Source organism: Podarcis filfolensis (genome assembly GCF_964270895.1).
Source record: "Podarcis filfolensis genome assembly, chromosome: 16".
Lineage (NCBI taxonomy): Eukaryota > Metazoa > Chordata > Lepidosauria > Squamata > Lacertidae > Podarcis > Podarcis filfolensis.
The window spans coordinates 31,181,979-31,199,665 of record NC_139620.1 but is presented as its reverse complement, the minus strand read 5'-3'; the positions used below and the strand labels follow the sequence as shown (position 1 = coordinate 31,199,665).

Sequence of the window (17,687 nt, the reverse complement as noted above, 5' to 3'; positions counted from 1 at the left end):
GCCAGTGCAGTGAGCAAGCCCAAGGACACCAGCTTTAAGTCCTTTGTATCGGGAGGGTTCACCTTGTGGGTTTTGTTGATGGCCCAGGTCCAGGCAGTTCTGAAGCGCAAAGAGGAGGAAGACCAGCAAATGAAGCAACTAATCCAAGCCTTGAAGACGGCCTTGGAAAAGGAGAAGACAAAGGTCAACAGCCTTAAAGAACAGGTAAGAACTGGTGTGTGTGTTACTTTTCACCATGAGCATTTTAAGACTTGCCTGCACAACTGGGTAGAGGGTCCTGTGTGTGGTATGCATATAAATGAGCAGCAGCCATTAAGGACTGTTGCATGATTATGGTTAAATGGCAATGAGCTGCAAAGCCCTCCATTTCAGATCTTGGCTGAAGCCACTAGCTCACTGAGTGGCCTCTGATATGCTAAGACCTCCTTAGTCCCTATTTCTATCTGCAGCAGGAGGATGCCAAAATTGTCACATGTCAGGGTTTTGCTATGATTGCCAAGATAGTGCATGTAAGTGTTTGAACTACAATTCCCATCAGCCCCAGCCAGTGTGGCCAGTTGTCTGGGATGGGGGGAGTTGTAGTCCATCAACATCTGGAGGGCCAAAGGCTCCCCAGCCTCGAATGAGAGTGAGAAATCGCAGGTGATAAAGATGGAGAAGGGACAATCTTGAGTTGTAGGCTTGTGGTCCTTAAACAGAGATGCAGCGCACATGGGAGAAAGGGTCAGGGAAATGGATGGGTTAGGATGGTGGAGATATAATGATCCATACACTGATGCTCTTTGCTGCTGTAGGTTGCAACAGTCAAAGTTGAGGCAGCGCATAATCGCCGTCATTATAAAGCAGCTGCCCTTGAACTTGGCGAGGTGAAACGAGAGCTGCAGGCCAAAGAAGTCCTCATCCGGGCCCTTCAGGCTGAAGTGGACAAACTGCAGTGAGTATCACAAGGAAACTGAAACTACATTTCTATTAAAAATATGTATAGTTTGGTGTTTTTGGAGCAAAAAACCGTATATTTTAGGAGGAATTGCAAGGCCTCCTCATGGGTTAACTATGAATGAAGGACGAACACATGAATAACGAGTTTTGGGGCCAACCTGCTGGGCCTGCCCCCCAAAATCCCACCTGGTTCTACCCCACTGATTGTGGGCGGCGCTGTGGGTTAAACCACAGAGCCTAGGACTTGCCGATCAGAAGGTCGGGGGTTTGAATCCCTGTGTCGGGGTGAGCTCCCGTTGCTCGGTCCCTGCTCCTGCCAACCTAGCAGTTCGAAAGCATGTCAAAGTGCAAGTAGATAAATAGGTACTGCTCTGGCGGGAAGGTAAACGGTGTTTCCGTGCGCTACTCTGGTTCGCCAGAAGCGGCTTGGTCATGCTGGCCACATGACCCAGAAGCTGTTCGCCGGCTCCCTCAGCCAATAAAGCGAGATGAGCGCCACAACCCCAGAGTTGGCCACGACTGGACCTAATGGTCAGGGGTCCCTTTACCTTTATTATGTGGGGAGGAGCCTGCACAAGTGCAGAACTTCAGAATTTTGCCCAAGAAGTGGAGGTCAAGGATGGAGTCAGGTGGCTGAGCTGTGTTGGAAGCCAGAATGGAGAGCTGGTAACTGAAGGAAGCTGCATGTATCTGCCTTATCCCCAGGAGGGAGCTCCCTTTCTCCTCTGGGAAGCAGCTCTGAAAGAATTCTATCCGCTGATTGCTCTGTTCCTCCTACTGCAAGAAACACGGCAGTTCTCCTACTTTGTGGCCCTTTGGTTGGCTGCCTTTGGTGCTTACAGTCCCCCATTTTCATTCTAGCACAATTGCAACCTTGGTTGATAATGTATTGAACTAACTTTAACGTGTACAGTTTATCTCCCCTCAGTGTTCTTGCCATGCATCCTCGAGAGGTGTGCTCTTCAATCTGAGAGCTGTGTTCTCCTCACCGTGCTGTGAATCTGTCTTTTTCTTCTAGAGTTGAAGATGGGAAGCATTCAGCAGAAGTATCCCAGTTCCAGGAAGAGCTGGCAGAAGCTCGTTCCCAGCTCCAGCTCCTCCAGAAACAGCTGGATGAGCAACTTAGCAAGCAGCCTGCAGAAAACCAAGAGGTGAAGCATCAGTATTGCTCATTCTCTGCTTCCTTATATGAATGTCGATCCAGGGGCATTGTTAGTGGTGTGACATTTGACATTATCTTTTTCTGAGTGGGCAATGATTTGATGGGTGAATCTAGGTTATTAAACAGGGTACCAATGGGGTGAAATATGTTTAATTCAAAATTACATTATCTAGAGATTATGGTGGGGGTGGGGGGGATGAATGGGATCAACTGAGAGCAAACTGAATTTATTTGGGAAATTAATTGGGAGTAAATGAATTTAAAACGACTGATTTGGAGTTGGGAGCAAAATAATTGAAGAATTTACCTTGTGTGGGAATTTGCCGGCCTGCCTCCTGCGGCCTTTTAGGTTCTAGGTTTTGCATTAGTATGTATAAATTAGCAAACACACATTTTATGCAAAATTGTGAGCTTTGCAGAGGCATCTGTTTGGGCACAGTGAGAATAGAGTGCTGGGTTAAATAGACCATTTAGTCTGACCCAACTGGGCTCCTCTCCTGTTTTTATTCAATCAATCAATCAATCAATCAATCAATTAATCTTTATTACAATCCAGAGACCCAACAAATCGTTACAAAGCAATACACAATTCATACAGCCTACCTCCAGGTTAAACATGCATTTTGTTCAGAATATAGGGATCATTGGTTCTTGCAACCACTGATAAAAACTTTGCCACTGCTAGTGTTCTAGCATTTGTCCGGTCTTCCAATAGGAACCTGACATAGTGAGCCTCTGATTTTCCCAGGAAAGGTACCAGCAAGGGTAGTATCAGTTCAGCCCTGGCTTGCTCATATTTTTGCACAGCTGTTTTTAGTAAATCTCACTGAACTTCAATGTGATTTAATTGACCTGAAGTATTACAGCTTCTTATGTAATTATATTTTGAAATACTCCCCCCCAAAAACCCCCCACACACATTTCTTAGGTTGAAGATCTCAAGTGGGAAGTGGAGCAAAAGGAGAGGGAAATCCAAGCCCTGAAGCAGCAGTTGGACTTGACTGAGCAACGCAACCAGAAGGAGTTGGAAGGCGTACAATCCGTTTTACAGGTATTTAATTGGACTGTCAGCCAGTTGTCATGGAAGATCTGTTACGAGACATAATAAGACGCTAATGAAATAAAAGGTTTATGAGTGTTCCAAGCCTCCAGCAGAGTTCAGATTCTATAAGACTTGTAAGACCACAGCTGCAATCCTATAACTCCATGTGGGAGTTACCCACATTGAACTCAATGGGACTTGCTCCTGAGTAGATAGGTAGAGGCTTGCCATCTAAAAGAAGTGACCTCTTTCCTTTTTTTGGAATGATCTTTGGTTAATGCAGAAGGTCAATGTCTCCAACAATCCTTCTTCATTCTAGAATATCAAGACAGAGTTGGAGATGGTTCGGGATGACTTGTCCTTAACCCAAAAAGATAAAATCACGCTTCAGGCAAAAGTGACTGAACTCAAGAATAGCATGAAGACTCTACTGCAGCAGAACCAGCAACTGAAGCTGGACTTGAAGCATGGAAAGATGAAAAAGGTACTTAAGAAACACAGTCTTCATCTGTATTTCATCCTTTTCCTAGAGAGCACAATAATCTTAGTTTTATCATAATTAATTTGTAATGGTTCCTTTTTTGCAATAACTCCCCAAGGCTCTCAGCAATCGCCTCAAGCCCACTTTCTGTCAGAGACAAAAGTACTACATCTTCTGCATATGAAAGAATTGGCAGGGGTTCGTTTGACAGACTAGGATAGTGAGTATGTTCCACTGATAAGCTTCCTGCCAAATAATTCATATAAAAAGAATAGGGGCAAAGATGCATCCCTGTTTCATTCCTTTGAGAGCAAGGATGGAGTGGGATAGATTACCTTTGCTATTACTGCCCAAAATAAAAGGGTAAATGCATGTAACCTTCCAAATTGTCCCCCAGTAACCATCTTGGAAATTAAGAGTCTTATCTCTAAACTCAAAAGAGGCGAGGCCCCAGGTAATTGATGGTACTTGAGAAACAACAGCAGAACAAAAGGGCTTTTCCCTGAGAACAGTTGAGCTGTAAGAGCAAGACCATTGGTTGTATCTCATCCTAGACCTACTGAAATTAATGGACCAAAGTGAGTAGTGTCTATTAATTTCAATGGCTGCTTTTTATTTGAAACAAATACACAGTGGCATTTATGGCTGTTAACTTAAGCTTAAATGCCTGGTGAAGTGTTAGAAGCAGCTGTTGTCTTTTCAATAAAGAAGAAACAATGTAAATTGAGACGTGCTTCATTTTAGACTGGTCACAGAATCCAGCTTTTATTGGTTCATAGTTGTCGTACATTGTGTGGAGTGGGATTGTGCACACAGGGTAGGATGCACAGAGAGAGAGTGTGTGTCCCCCGCCCCCCAGTACAAATGCATTGCATTATGAGTTGCTTTGAACCATCTGTCTTGGCTTATTGAACTTTCACAAGCTGCAATTAAATTAGGAAGCTTCTAATGAACTGAAAAACAGTTGTTACCAGCTTCGGAACAAGCCAGGATGTTAACTAACTCCCAAACCCTGGATTTATCATTGTGGCTTATTTCAAAGCTGATAGCTCTAAGTTGGATGAAATGGGAAACGGATAATAAAATAATCTAAGCTGCCATTTATACAGTGGCATTCATGGCTGATTAAATGTCCTGACCATATTTGGGGGTCTAGTGAGAGCGTAGTCAATTTTAATAAATTATTATTAAAAATTATAATGCACAATAATTATGCAATTACAGAAAATGAAAAATAAAACAACAAACACTGAGAATTGTCTCTGAATACACCAACAAACTTTTGTCAGAGTGTATATGCTAAAACCATTATAATTTTAACAAGCAGCAAAAATGTAGTGTATCGGCAGCAATTATGGTCTATAGCAGTTTATATAAAGGCAAGAGGAAAAGAGAAAAATAATAATTAAAATATGTGCTTCATACATGCCAAACTGTGCTGTAGACCATAGGTCCTGTCCTACCGTATGCTTCACTGTGTAATTAGACAAAGGAAACATGACAATTTTTATGCAGTCTGGGACGACTTTATTAAAGAGCGTAGTCAATTGAACAGGATGCCAGCCCTATTTAATTCCAAAATATTTTCTTCTTGTTCTTTTCTATCATCTATCTATCTATCTATCTATCTATCTATCATCTATCTATCTATCTATCTATCTATATCTATCTATCTATCTATCTATATCTATCTATCTACCTTTCTATCTATATCTGTTATTTAATAAATTTGTTTACCACTTGATTGTAAGAAGCCTCAAACAGCTTACAAAAAAAAGACAGTAATATTATTGGGAAAAACAATTATAACTAATTAAGGTGTTCAAAATTTAAAACCAGCAATAAATTAAATCTGCATTCTAGATAGCTGGGTTGGCTTGTCTAAACAGGTGCCAAAAAGAGTACAGTGAAGGTGCCTCCTATAATAAATAATAATAATAATAATAATAATAATAATAATAATAATAATAATAATTTTTTATTTATATCCCACCCTCCCCGGCCAGAGCTGGGCTCAGGGTAGCTAACACCAGTAAAATTACAATAAAAAACCCAATTTAAAATACAGGTTAAAATATAATTTAAAATGCAGCCTCATTTTAATAGTAGTCCATAGATCAAAACCATAAGGGGAGGGAATCATAAGGGTCAGACTGAGTCCAAACCAAAGGCCAGGCGGAACAGCTCTGTCTTGCAGGCCCTGCGGAAAGATGTCAAGTCCTGCAGGGCCCTAGTCTCTTGTGACAGAGCGTTCCACCAGATCGGGGCCAGTACTGAAAAGGTTGAGACCAATCTACCCACCTTGCAACTTGTGACCTACAAGGTATTGTCAGTTGTGGACCTTAAGGTCCTCTGCGGGACATACCAGGAGAGGCGGTCCCATAGGAGTTCCAAAGCGTTAGCTGCTGCCATGATAAAAGATTGAGTTCTTACAAATGACCTTTTTCTGCTGGTGGAAAGCATGTCTTAAGAATTGTGCTTCAGGTATTTACAGTAGAGAGAGCTGCTTATTGTGTGTGGATTGATTTGTTTCTTCTTTCAAAAAGAGGAAAACACTGAAGGGAGAGTCAAATCCTTCAAACCCGGTGACTCCAGTGAAGATTCCTGACTGCCCCGTCCCAGCAGCTTTGCTGGAAGAGCTGCTGAAACCTTCAGCAGCTGTGAATAAAGAGCCTTTGAAAAACCTCAACAGTTGCCTCCAGCAACTCAAGTGAGTAAAATCCTGCTGTCTCTCTGGTATTTTTTTTTTTAACCTGCACATTACTACTTATAAGTATTTTAGCAGCTTCATGAACAGTGGCATGGACAGATGGTGTTTGCTTTTTTTGTCTGAAATGCTCAGGTCTTCTGTGTTGGAAATATGTCAATATTTATGTTCTGCTTTTAGGGGTTTTTTCTTTTTCTTTCTTTTTCTTTTAAGATATATTATTATCAAATGACAACTAGTAGGATATTGGGTTAGAGAACAAGGCTGCCATCCTACTCACACTTGCTTTGGAGTTCAGAATTACATTTTTTGTTTGTTTGTTTTGGATTTTTGTTTTGTATTTTTTCCCCCAGAGACACAACTATGACATGGACAGATGGTGTTTGCTTTTTTTGTCTGAAATGCTCAGGTCTTCCGTGTCGGAAATATGTCAATATTTATGTTCTGCTTTTAGGGGTTTTTTCTTTTTCTTTCTTTTTCTTTTAAGATATATTATTATCAAATGACAACTAGTAGGATATTGGGTTAGAGAACAAGGCTGCCATCCTACTCACACTTGCTTTGGAGTTCAGAATTACATTTTTTGTTTGTTTGTTTGTTTTGGATTTTTGTTTTGTATTTTTTCCCCCAGAGACACAACTATCTTTAATGAGCACATAACTCGTCTCTGTTCACTCCCATTTAGTATACAATTACTCCTCTAGCAGCGCAGTCCTATGCATGCTTGCTCAGAGTTGTAAGTCCTAGATTGTTCAATGGGGCTTACTTACTCCCAATAAATTGCTCCTAGAACTGCAATCCCAGACATATGCACAAAGTGGGTAAGTCCCACAATGGGATCCACTTCTGCAGACATGTTTGGTTCAGAATTACTTTTGAGTAGACGTGGTTAGGATTGCAGGCTAAGTGCTCCATCTCTGTGATTCTAAATGTAGAAGTTTCTATCCGTACAATTTAATTGTTTTCCTTGCCGTGTACATTGCCCTCTGTCACTATTCAGTTCTACCTTCTTACCTAACACTTTGTTTTCCTCCCAGTTCTGCTTTTTGATACTGTTCTTTTCGCTTGCTAAATACCAACAAGAAAGGGTGCCAAAGGAGTCCTCCTTTCCAATCCAAAGTAGACAACATGGCAGGGCATGGGGCATCTTTGCCCTGCAGATGTTGCTAGACTCCAGCTCCCATCATCCCAAACCTTTGGTCACGCTGGCTGGGGTTGATAGGAGCTGGAGTCCAAGAACGTCTGGAGGGCCACAGGTTTATCCCTGCAACACTGTGTCTGTCTTGTATTTATTACATTTATATCCCACTTTCCTTGCCAAAGAATTCAAGGCAGTGTACATGGTTCTCTCCAGTTCTTCACCTTTGGTAAAGGACCCCTGACCATTAGGTCCAGTCGTGGCCAACTCTGGAGTTGTGGTGCTTATCTCGCTTTATTGGCTGAGGAAGCCGGGGTACAGCTTCTGGGTCATGTGGCCAGCATGACTAAGCCACTTCTGGCGAACCAGAGCAGCACACGGAAACGCCATTTACCTTCCCGCTGGAGCAGTACCTATTTATCTACTTGCACTTTGATGTGCTTTCGAACTGCTAGGTTGGCAGGAGCAGGGACCGAGCAGGGAGCTCACCCCATTGTGGGGATTCAAACCGCTGACCTTCTGATCAGCAAGCCCAAGGCTCTGTGGTTTAACCCACAGCGCCACCCATGTCCTCTTCACCTTTGACCTTGCAACAAATCTGTGATGTGCATTTGGCTGGCCCAAGCTCACCCAGAGAGCTTCATGACTGAGTAGTCCTAGTTCAGCACTGACCACTACCCCACACTACACCTCTAAAGTTGGTTTCCTGCCCCCTTGTTAATGCTACCGTTAAAGTGATATAGACTCTTGTATGTTACCATTGTGAAAATGGAAAACCTGTATTTTTTCTTATAATATAGATGTTAATATAGAAGACATGTTTTCTGGCCATCGCAGTGCAGACTTAAGAGAGGTTCTAGATGATAAAGATCTATAATCTCTCTCAAGTCTGCATTATAACAGCCAGAAATGTGTCTTCCTGAAGTCTTGGTGAATCCTGTGATATAAACCCATCCCCTTGTGGAAATACTGCTAGCTGCCACTCAGCCTTCATCTGTAGTCTTGCCTTCTGACTTCATTATTTCATCCAATGAAAACTGACTGGCACTAGGTTCAAGGGCAACCAAATAACAACCTTCACAAAACTTAATTTCTGGAATTTTCTACCGTAAGCGTGGCAATGGCCACCAGCTTAGTTTGTCTTATCCTCGTTTTAAACCCAAGTCATGGAAAATAAGTCTGCCGGTGGTGATGACTAGAGAGACCTGTAACCAAACGTTGTGGCCTAGGGCTAGAGTACTCCAATGCGCCTGCTAGCCAGCCATAACCTCTCCTGGGGTACTCCAATTCTTTCCCCTTTGTCTCGCCACCCAAACAAGTTAGTCTTCTTAGTAATCATTGGATAGTTTTGGTTCCTCCCCCTTCCCCAAGATGCTTTGTGTTTCCACAAGCCTTAGTGTTCCATGAAGGCTGCTGATACTTCTCTTGTGTGGGTGGTATCATTTTAGCTACGTAAAGAACAGTGGCATTTAGGAGAATTGCAAATGCTATAGATCAGGGGTGGCCAACTCTCAAGAGACTGCAATCTACTTTCAGAATTAAAAACTGGCAGTGATCTATCCCTGTTTTTAGGGGTTCAGCTCCAAGTTGTTGAGCTTTTTTTAGGGGTTAAAGAAAGCTTTTGGGGGGATTAAGTCACTCACAAAGGGATGCGGGTGGCGCTGTGGGTTAAACCGCAGAGCCTAGGACTTGCTGATCCGAAGGTTGGTGATTCAAATCCCCGCAACGGGGTGAGCTCCTGTTACTTGGTCCCTGCTCCTGCCAACCTAGCAGTTCAAAAGCACATCAAAGTGCAAGTAAATAAATAGGTACCGCTCTGGCGGGAAGGTAAACGGCGTTTCCATGTGCTGCTCTGGTTCGCCAGAAGCGGCTTAGTCATGCTGGCCACATGACCCGGAAGCCGTACGCCGGCTTCCTCGGCCAATAAAGCGAGATGAGCGCCGCAACCCCAGAGTCAGCCACGACTGGACCTAATGGTCAGGGGTCCCTTTACCTTTTAAGTCACTCACAAAGGAATCGCTTTGGATTAAATCAGCAGCACAGAGAAAGCTTCTTTTCCTCTTCCCTTCCAGAGATCAAACAACAATCGAGGGCGGGGCAGGAGTCAGTTTTAGTGGCGCTAAGGAAAGGGAGCCACAGATCGACCGCAATATACCAAAACCTCACAGGGATCTACCAGTACAGCGGCTCTCAACCTGTGGGTCCCCAGATGATGTTGGACAACAACTCCCACCATCCCTAGCTAGCAAGGCCAGAGTTCAGGGATGATGGGAGTTGTAGTCCAACAACATCTGGGGACCCACAGGTTGAGAACCGCTGCACCAGTACATCGCGATCGACCTGTTGGACATCCCTGCTATAGATGATAACAAATCAGAATTTCCATGTTCAGCGTCAGTTTGCCACTCAATCCTGATTGCTGAGCAAGAGAGAGCGGGCTTGCTGTTTTCATTGTGGGCTTCTTGGAGGCATCTGCTTGGCCACTGTGGAAAACTGGATGCTGGACTAGACGGGACTTTGGTCTGATCCATTAGGGCTCATATTACATTCTTATCCCACCCTTTGCTCCTTTCTGCTTAACAAAGGCAGGAGATGGACAGCCTTCAGCGTCAGATGGAAGAGCATACGATAACAGTCCATGAATCGATGTCTTCATGGACCCAGATAGAAGGGCAACTAACGGACTTTACATCTAACTTTGCTGCAACTACGACGGGCAACCAGAGCCTCTCCATTGTAGACCTAAAGGATAATAACCTAAGTGCTGGGGAAAATGAAGAGCCGATGCAGTGACTTCTTCGCCTGTTGCTTCACTTCACAGCTGTTCGAAGTATGTGAAACATGTTCATCAGCCCTATTTGAAACCAAGTTTTAGAGATCTCCATCTGTTCTTCCTTTTGAGTAGGGGGGGAAATGTCAGAGGCAAAACATTTGAGGATAATGCTATATTAAAATACATTTTAATCTGTCTTGGAGGAAAAAGAAATGTGATGTTTGGTCTCCAGTAAGACATTTTCATCTGTTCAGAAGTGGTTAAAGTGATATTGTTGCAGAGGAATGTGGGCTTCATTACGCCACTTCCAACCTTTTTTTTTTGTTGTTGTTAGTAAAAAAAATCATATAGAAGGCTGAGGATTTTGCTGATATGCAAAGCTTTGTGAGCAGGGGTGAGCACACTAAGCTCCTTCCCCCCGCCCCGCCCCCAAACTTATGAAGGGCAAAGGTTTGAAACAAGGAGTCTTTTCTATTTGTGGGTTGCATAATCAGGGCCAGAGACTGAGGTTATAAATTGAGCTCTCTGCATCAGGGCTTCACCCTCCATAAGTGGAAGGATGGCAGGGGTGGGTGGAGCTGAGTGCATCCCCCCCCCACTCACATGGTACATTTTATATGAATTCAGAGTGGCCAAATAAGGCTAATGACTCGGTCTGCTGTAGACATGAGAATATGAACAGGAACTTTCATACACCCTAGGCTGGTAATTGAATCCCTTTTTTTTTTGTTTTGTTTTAGAGACACACCCTTGATTGATAGAGACGACCAGTTCTAACCAATAACTTATTGGTGGCCATGAATCTCAAAACCACCAACTCTGAAGTAGTTCCATTGCATCAATTGGGACTACTTCAAAGGAAATAGATTGAGGATTCACAACCAAAGGCCAGTGGGGAGCTTTGATTTCACTTTGGCAGATGCATTTTGCACCTTTATTTTTGTTGCTGTTCCCGTCTTTTGAGGACTCCTCCAGTGCAGGGTGTATATAAATACTTCAACTCTGTTTTTGTCCTGGAGTATCTGTTTTTAAGTGGACTTACTCTGTAGGTTACAAATCACCAGGGGTTTGGTTTTATTTTTGCTTTGTTAATCTTTTTGCATCTTATATTTTGGTTGGAAAATGAGATATATATATATATGTATGTATGTGTTGGGGCCTAAGGAAAGCCAGCCCCTAAAATACGGAGTTTTAGAAATTTACTTACTGTATATTTCAAACATGAATGTCATACTGCCTGTAACCCTTGTTTGTTGGCTTTAATCCCCCCTCTCCTTATGCAGGGATCCAGACCCTGCAGTCCTTCAGAAGTCATTAGACTCCCACACCCACCATCCCTAACCATTGGCCATGCTGGCTGTGGCTGATGGGAGTTGGAGTCCAACGTCATCTGGTCTAACGACTAGTTAGGAGCCTAGTGCTCATGTAGCTGCCTTTACAGATAGACCCTGCTGAGCTATAATTAGCAGGCTGAAACAACATGCCTTAGGTTTTCTCTTTTTATCTCCCCCTCTCCCCTCAATTACTGACAACAGAAAGCCACCTTTGCTGTGTTCTGAAGCACATTGACTTGGCTTGATTTACTTTCTGTTTTGAATATTGCCCCAAGATGCTTTAGAGAAAAAATACTGCTAGAGAACGAATGGATTGTCAGCAGTCTTGACTGAAAGGTATAGAAATCTGGGATGTAACAATTGCAGAGTCCGGAACTAGAAGTTAAGGTGCAGACAAAGCTGTTTTCAAAATGATAGCTACTTGTCTTACCACCACTACCACCCTGCACTGGTCTTCTGCAACATCACATTATGGTGTAAACCTAGCTACTACCAAAAATGGTGGCAACCTCTGATTTCCTGCAATATTAAATGCAGCTCATCAGTGATGTTGGTGTGTTTTACTGACTGATGATCTTCCGTGGGTGGGCCAGGAGCCACAGCGGATCATGCCCCACCCTAAGGTGGGTCACACCAGTGACAACATTTAGCAGTAGCTGACTTAAGGGGGAGAAACAGGGAAGGCAAAATGGAAAGCAAGATAGGCACTTAACAGTGGGTTTTTTTAAGCATCCCATGTTGCAAGCTGGGGTTAAAGGTGGACCCCAGCTTTGAAAAATTTTAAGATTTCTATATTAGATATTACAGTGGGGAAACAGGGTACTAGATGCATGATTGCCACTTCCATAGTGTTTAGTTCTGACCTGACTTTCAGGGTAGATAGCAAAAACAAAAACTCTGGGGTAAGTGGCTTTGAGGGTCTTGGCCTCTGCATCATTCTCAAACTGCATACCGTGTTAGACTCGAATTTAAACAAACTTACTGAGGGGAAGGAATGTCTTTGGATAAGGATAGTTTTATTGTGGGTTTCCTTCCAGATAACATACAGAGACCATCTTCCCATCAGAGTATGGTCTTCCCATGTTGCTTTTAAGAAAAGAAAAGAAAAAACCCGCTCACCACAACCCTGGCTTCATATTGAAGATTTGATTTTTCTACGGTTTGCACCCAATTTTTATCATATTCAGAGCAGATGTATTGAAATTAATGGACATAAATAACTTAGGTCCATTAATTTCAATGGATCTACTCCAATTATAATTTATTGGAAACATCCCATAGTCTTTTTTTTGATACTATGAACCATAATTTTGAAACTGCAGTAAAACATTTTAATATTTGCATATAGTATATGAAGGAAAGGTACTTTTAAAATGTAAATGTTTTTTGTTTCTGTTAATGTGACAATGACTATTTTATAAGACTAATCAAACTGTTATCGAGACGAAACATTGAAAGCTTTATTGATTAACCCGGATATGCTAATAGCTTTTACTAGTAAGTCTATTTTGCAGAGTAAATAGTAATGAGTGATTTCTTTTTGCTGCTGTTCACAATCTTGAAGCTTATGTACTTGCTAACTTAAAGAGGAAGAAATTCTATAGTATTTAAACACCAAAGGTAATACTATGTAATGATTAATATATATTCAGCTCCCCAATTTGCACCAGTGGGATTTTCATGTTGCTGTTCTACTTAGCACACGGTATTATTTCTCGTATTTATAAATCTTGATTCTCGTATTTATAAATCTTGACAACTTCTGTTCATGTGTTAAATACTAAATTAGGTAACACACCTCTTTCAGGCCTTTACAAATTCCTGACCAGCTCTTTAAAACAGAACCAGATTGTATATTCATAAAGCAGTATGTAGCCTTGTATGTCTTTCTCCTTTGGGAAAGGAAATATTATTTCTCTTCTTATTTCCCAGCTGAAAATGCTTCCTTCCTTTCTTTTAAGACATCTCCCCTCCCTTGTTTATATCTACTATTAACATGCCATTTTGACCAGGAAGGAAATAGGTCTAAACCTGAGAGAGCAAAAAAGAGCACACTTAACTAGCAACAAACCTAATTACAGAACTTTTATTGTTCTCTCTCTCTCTGTCTAGGATACTGTGCCCTTTTTAAAAGGTGCTGTCTTTTAAATCCATAGTTCAAGGAAAAGCTTCCAGAGCAACCACAGATTAGCTAAGTGGACAGGTGCCTCAGTTTAACACTGGCATGTTTTTAGAGACTGGAAGAATCATCTTGAAGGGATCCAGTGTATAAGATTATTGGAATGTGCTTCTTTTGTTGGCTTCTTCATCCCTAGAGGTCAATACCTATTAAGGTATATTTTTAATTGCAAAATGTTTTTTTAAAAAAAGCTTCAGCATTCCTTTTGGAGCATTGTTTGAGGGATTTTCTGCAGTCTTTCAGTGTTACAGTAAAAAGAAAAAGGCACATTTTATGCTTCTCTAAATTGAGCGTCTGCATTATTGCAGAATGTTGCATGTTAATTCCACTGTCTTCCAAGTTGTTTGGAAACTTGGGTACTCTGTTAACACACTTCTTCCTTTTCCTTGTGGAGGACAATGTTCTCTTTTTCCTATCAGGAAAACGTTATTGCTATTTCGGTAAAGACAAGCAGTTTTCTAGAATGACATATGCATGTTGGATGTATTGCGCATTACTGCTTCTTCAGTATGTACAATTCAGTACTTGTGGGAGTATCTATAAGCAGGTGTGCTGTTCAGCATGAGAGCATTAAAGGTAGATAACTCTGATCATTATAAACCAAAATGTATCAAATTCTTCTTTGATATGATAGATACGCAATTAAAAACAGTTAATCCCTGTCACTCTTATTTATAAGAGGGCTCTAACTATGCTGATCTTTTTACTCTTCCTCCTGAAAACTCAGAGTTAATGCTAACCTGCTGGAATTAGATGGTTTATGTCCCAGTGGCGCATATCATTCTAGCCACTAGGAAATTATCTATGAAAACCTGCCTTGCCTTGAATGGACCTGCACAGAGTTATTTGAAGAAATAATACCGAAATTTTCTCATACATATTCTGTCACATCTTAAAGGTTTCAATCAGTTGCTGTGTTGATAAGGAAAAGCATCCCCTCCATAACAATGTTCAATTGGGAGTTCCAAACAAGAGAGGAGTTATGAAGTTTTTGACTTAAGGATTCATGACTGTGACCTTTTTAAAAAGCATGTTAATGAAAAAAATAATTAGGATGTGCATAAAAGTTCTTGAACAGGTTTTGTGCAATAAACTATTTTTCATAAAAAGTGTTTCCATTGTTTATTATGGTAAAATGGGGAGGGGGGTGATTCAAGACAACAGCAAATTTTGAAGAGCTAACAGCACATTTTAAAGGACAGGAAATGGGGAAGATGACCCACAAGCTGATGAAGGTCAGTATACCAAGACAACAGAAGAATGGAGAGCTGTCCAAGATCAAGCTAGGGATTGAAATTCTACCAGTTCCCTGTTTTAAACAAGGAAAGTTAGAAGGATGTTAAGAGTATCTATCCAAGCTTTATAAGCTACAGTATATGTATTTTAAAAATAGGGTGGGCTCAGCGGCATAGCAACTTTTTTTAGGAAGTGCCAAAAAATTTTTAGACAGCGTCTGCCCTCAAGCTCCCCCTGCTGCCCAGAATCCCAAACCCTGACACACAGCAGCCAATGTGCTGCAGTACAGACCCCCTACGCCGCCGCCCCCCACCTGGTGCTGACTGCACTCACACACCACCCTGGGTTACCTACACTACTGGGTGGGCTATAATTGAATTCTCAATTCAAGGGTTCTTGCATCTGTAGGACCATATCACCGTGAGGATGAGACGTGGCACCAGAACCTCTGTTCCTCTCACTGAACTGGTTTATGATGACATCCTGCAGAACAGCAAAGGCAAGAATGAAGTGGCAACTTCAAAGAAGGGGCTTTAAATGGAACCTTATCGAAGTTCTTTTGGTAACTGGCTAGAGGTGAATTTCCCAGCTATGATACACTAGAACTAGATCAAATGCCAGAAATGGCTAATTTAATGAGTAGATTAAGAGACCAGGATGAAAGAACCTGTAAGGAAGATTGGAAAAGATTTGTAGATAATTGGAAAAATCATTGTAAAGATATTAAAACGTTGACAGGATTAGAATAAATTGAGCAGTGTGAAGTATACTGAAACCAAACTGAAAAAGAGAAAATATGGAAAAATTTGAATATGTGTTCTAAACGGAGGGAAGGGGGGAGGGTTGACCTTTTGGAATTTTATATGGTAATGTTCAGTTATGCCACTGGAAGAACAGCTGCACTATGGTCCAAGTCCTAGTTTATTGCAGGGAATCAAAACCATAGATTCTATAGCGTTCTGTAGCCATGCTTGTACTCTTTAGCATTGTTTCTGTGAAAAGGGTAACATAAAGAAGACAAAATAACTACCCGCAGAACAGTGATAAGGAAAAACACACATTTTATTCACAACTGCTATCAGCAAGGATGTGGGCGGAAGACTGAGATATATGGTTATGCAAAACACTAGGATGTGCCCAGACTTGTTCCGAACAGGAAAAACAATTAGTGCCTCTAGCAATGTCACACCTGTGGGGAGGAAGCAGACAGAAAACTACTGTATTAGCACTCTGTCACCCCATCCAGGCTTTACACACACAAGGAAACCGCGAGTTGCCTCATAGCATGCTTGTTATGAACACTGACCTGCTATTATCCTAAGGTAAGGCTAATATTGGGACGTGGGTGGCGCTGTGGGGTAAACCACAGAGCCTAGGACTTGCTGATCAGAAGGTCGACGGTTCGAAGGTCGACGGCTCCCGTTGCTCAGTCCCTGCTCCTGCCAACCTAGCAGTTCAAAAGCATGTCAAAGTGCAAGTAGATAAATAGGTACCACTCTGGCAGGAAGGTAAACGGCGTTTCCGTGCGCTGCTCTGGTTCGCCAGAAGCAGCTTAGTCATGCTGGCCACATGACCCGGAAGCTGTACGCCAGCTTCCTCGGCCGATAAAGCGAGATGAGCGTCACAACCCCAGAGTCGGTTAGGGGTCCCTTTACCCTTTACCTTTAAGACTAATATTAATAACTTAGTTATTACACGGCCCCCATACATAAGGGCAGCCGATACTGCCAATTGATCACAGGAGAAGTGCCACTGATTCAATAACTTGGGTAGACCGTTCGTACAAAACACTGTCAAAATGATCTGTCAAGTTTTGACCAATCAATGTTACTGCACAGTGCCACCTAGGGTATGTATTGCTGGTACTACAGCCTTACATTGCACTCCTTTCCATTCAACCCATTCCATCAAGGGGAAAAAATCCTATCAAGCCCGCAAGGCTTCAATGTAGCAACTTTTATTAATTACTTCCCGTCTAGGTCAAGGCAGTTTGCAGATGGTTACAGACTAAGGTAAACTAATATATATATATTTTTCCAATTTTTTTATTAGTTTTCTCTTATAACACAGACAAAAACACAAAAGAAAAACATTACATTTGACACAACATAAAAACTTAACAACAATAAAAACACACAAAATAAAAGAATAATTTTTTCTTCTTATTCCCTGGTGTATTTACATTGCTAAAAGACTTCCTCGACACCCTCCAATATGGATTTCATCCTATTACATATTTAGCAGTTCCCAATTTCATATTAATAACATCAGTATCTTCTTTCATTACAAACTTCTTAACCTTACTTCTAATTGTCATCCATTATAATCTTTATTATTAATCCTTTTCTATCCCTTAGCCTGATCTGTTACTTCTAGGGATTTCCTAATTATCTTATATTACAGTATCTCACTAAATATTCTTTAAATTTCTTCCAGTCTTACCTTCCATGGAAGAAGGTAAACTAATATAAATTCACTAAAAATCAACCACCCAACTGATCTTCTCCATTCCACCTTTGTTCCACTCAGAAAAACTATTGGGAAATATGACTCTAGAAGCCATGGCTGTGTTTCTTCTACGTTTTTGACCACAGAGAACTCTTGGACTCTACCGGGCTTTTGAGCGTCCTCTAAAGACCAGGAGCAGTTCTGTTTTTTACCCTTTTCATGTTGTTGTTTAGTCGTTTAGTTGTGAC

The 17,687-nt window shown here is 41.6% G+C and overlaps 1 protein-coding gene across 8 annotated transcripts in view; it reads left to right on the top strand.

The window, feature by feature from the left end:
* GOLGA3 (golgin A3) overlaps positions 1-14,864 on the top strand; it is a 49,225-nt gene extending 34,361 nt beyond the window's left edge. For 3 of the 8 annotated variants that reach the window (XR_014542366.1, XR_014542368.1, XR_014542369.1), the window contains 8 exons: positions 88-204; positions 795-934; positions 1,958-2,090; positions 3,030-3,152; positions 3,463-3,627; positions 6,171-6,334; positions 10,055-11,929; positions 11,994-14,864. Coding sequence is in view for 4 of the 8 variants with exons in the window: in XM_083589711.1 (XP_083445837.1) it covers positions 88-204; positions 795-934; positions 1,958-2,090; positions 3,030-3,152; positions 3,463-3,627; positions 6,171-6,334; positions 10,055-10,262 (1,050 nt within the window). In the remaining 4 variants the exon portion in view is untranslated. Of the gene's footprint in view, positions 1-87; positions 205-794; positions 935-1,957; positions 2,091-3,029; positions 3,153-3,462; positions 3,628-6,170; positions 6,335-10,054 lie in introns of all 8 variants that reach the window. The other 5 variants (XM_083589712.1, XM_083589710.1, XM_083589713.1 and 2 more) reach the window with 3 other exon arrangements.
* Positions 14,865-17,687: the final 2,823 nt, after the last annotated feature.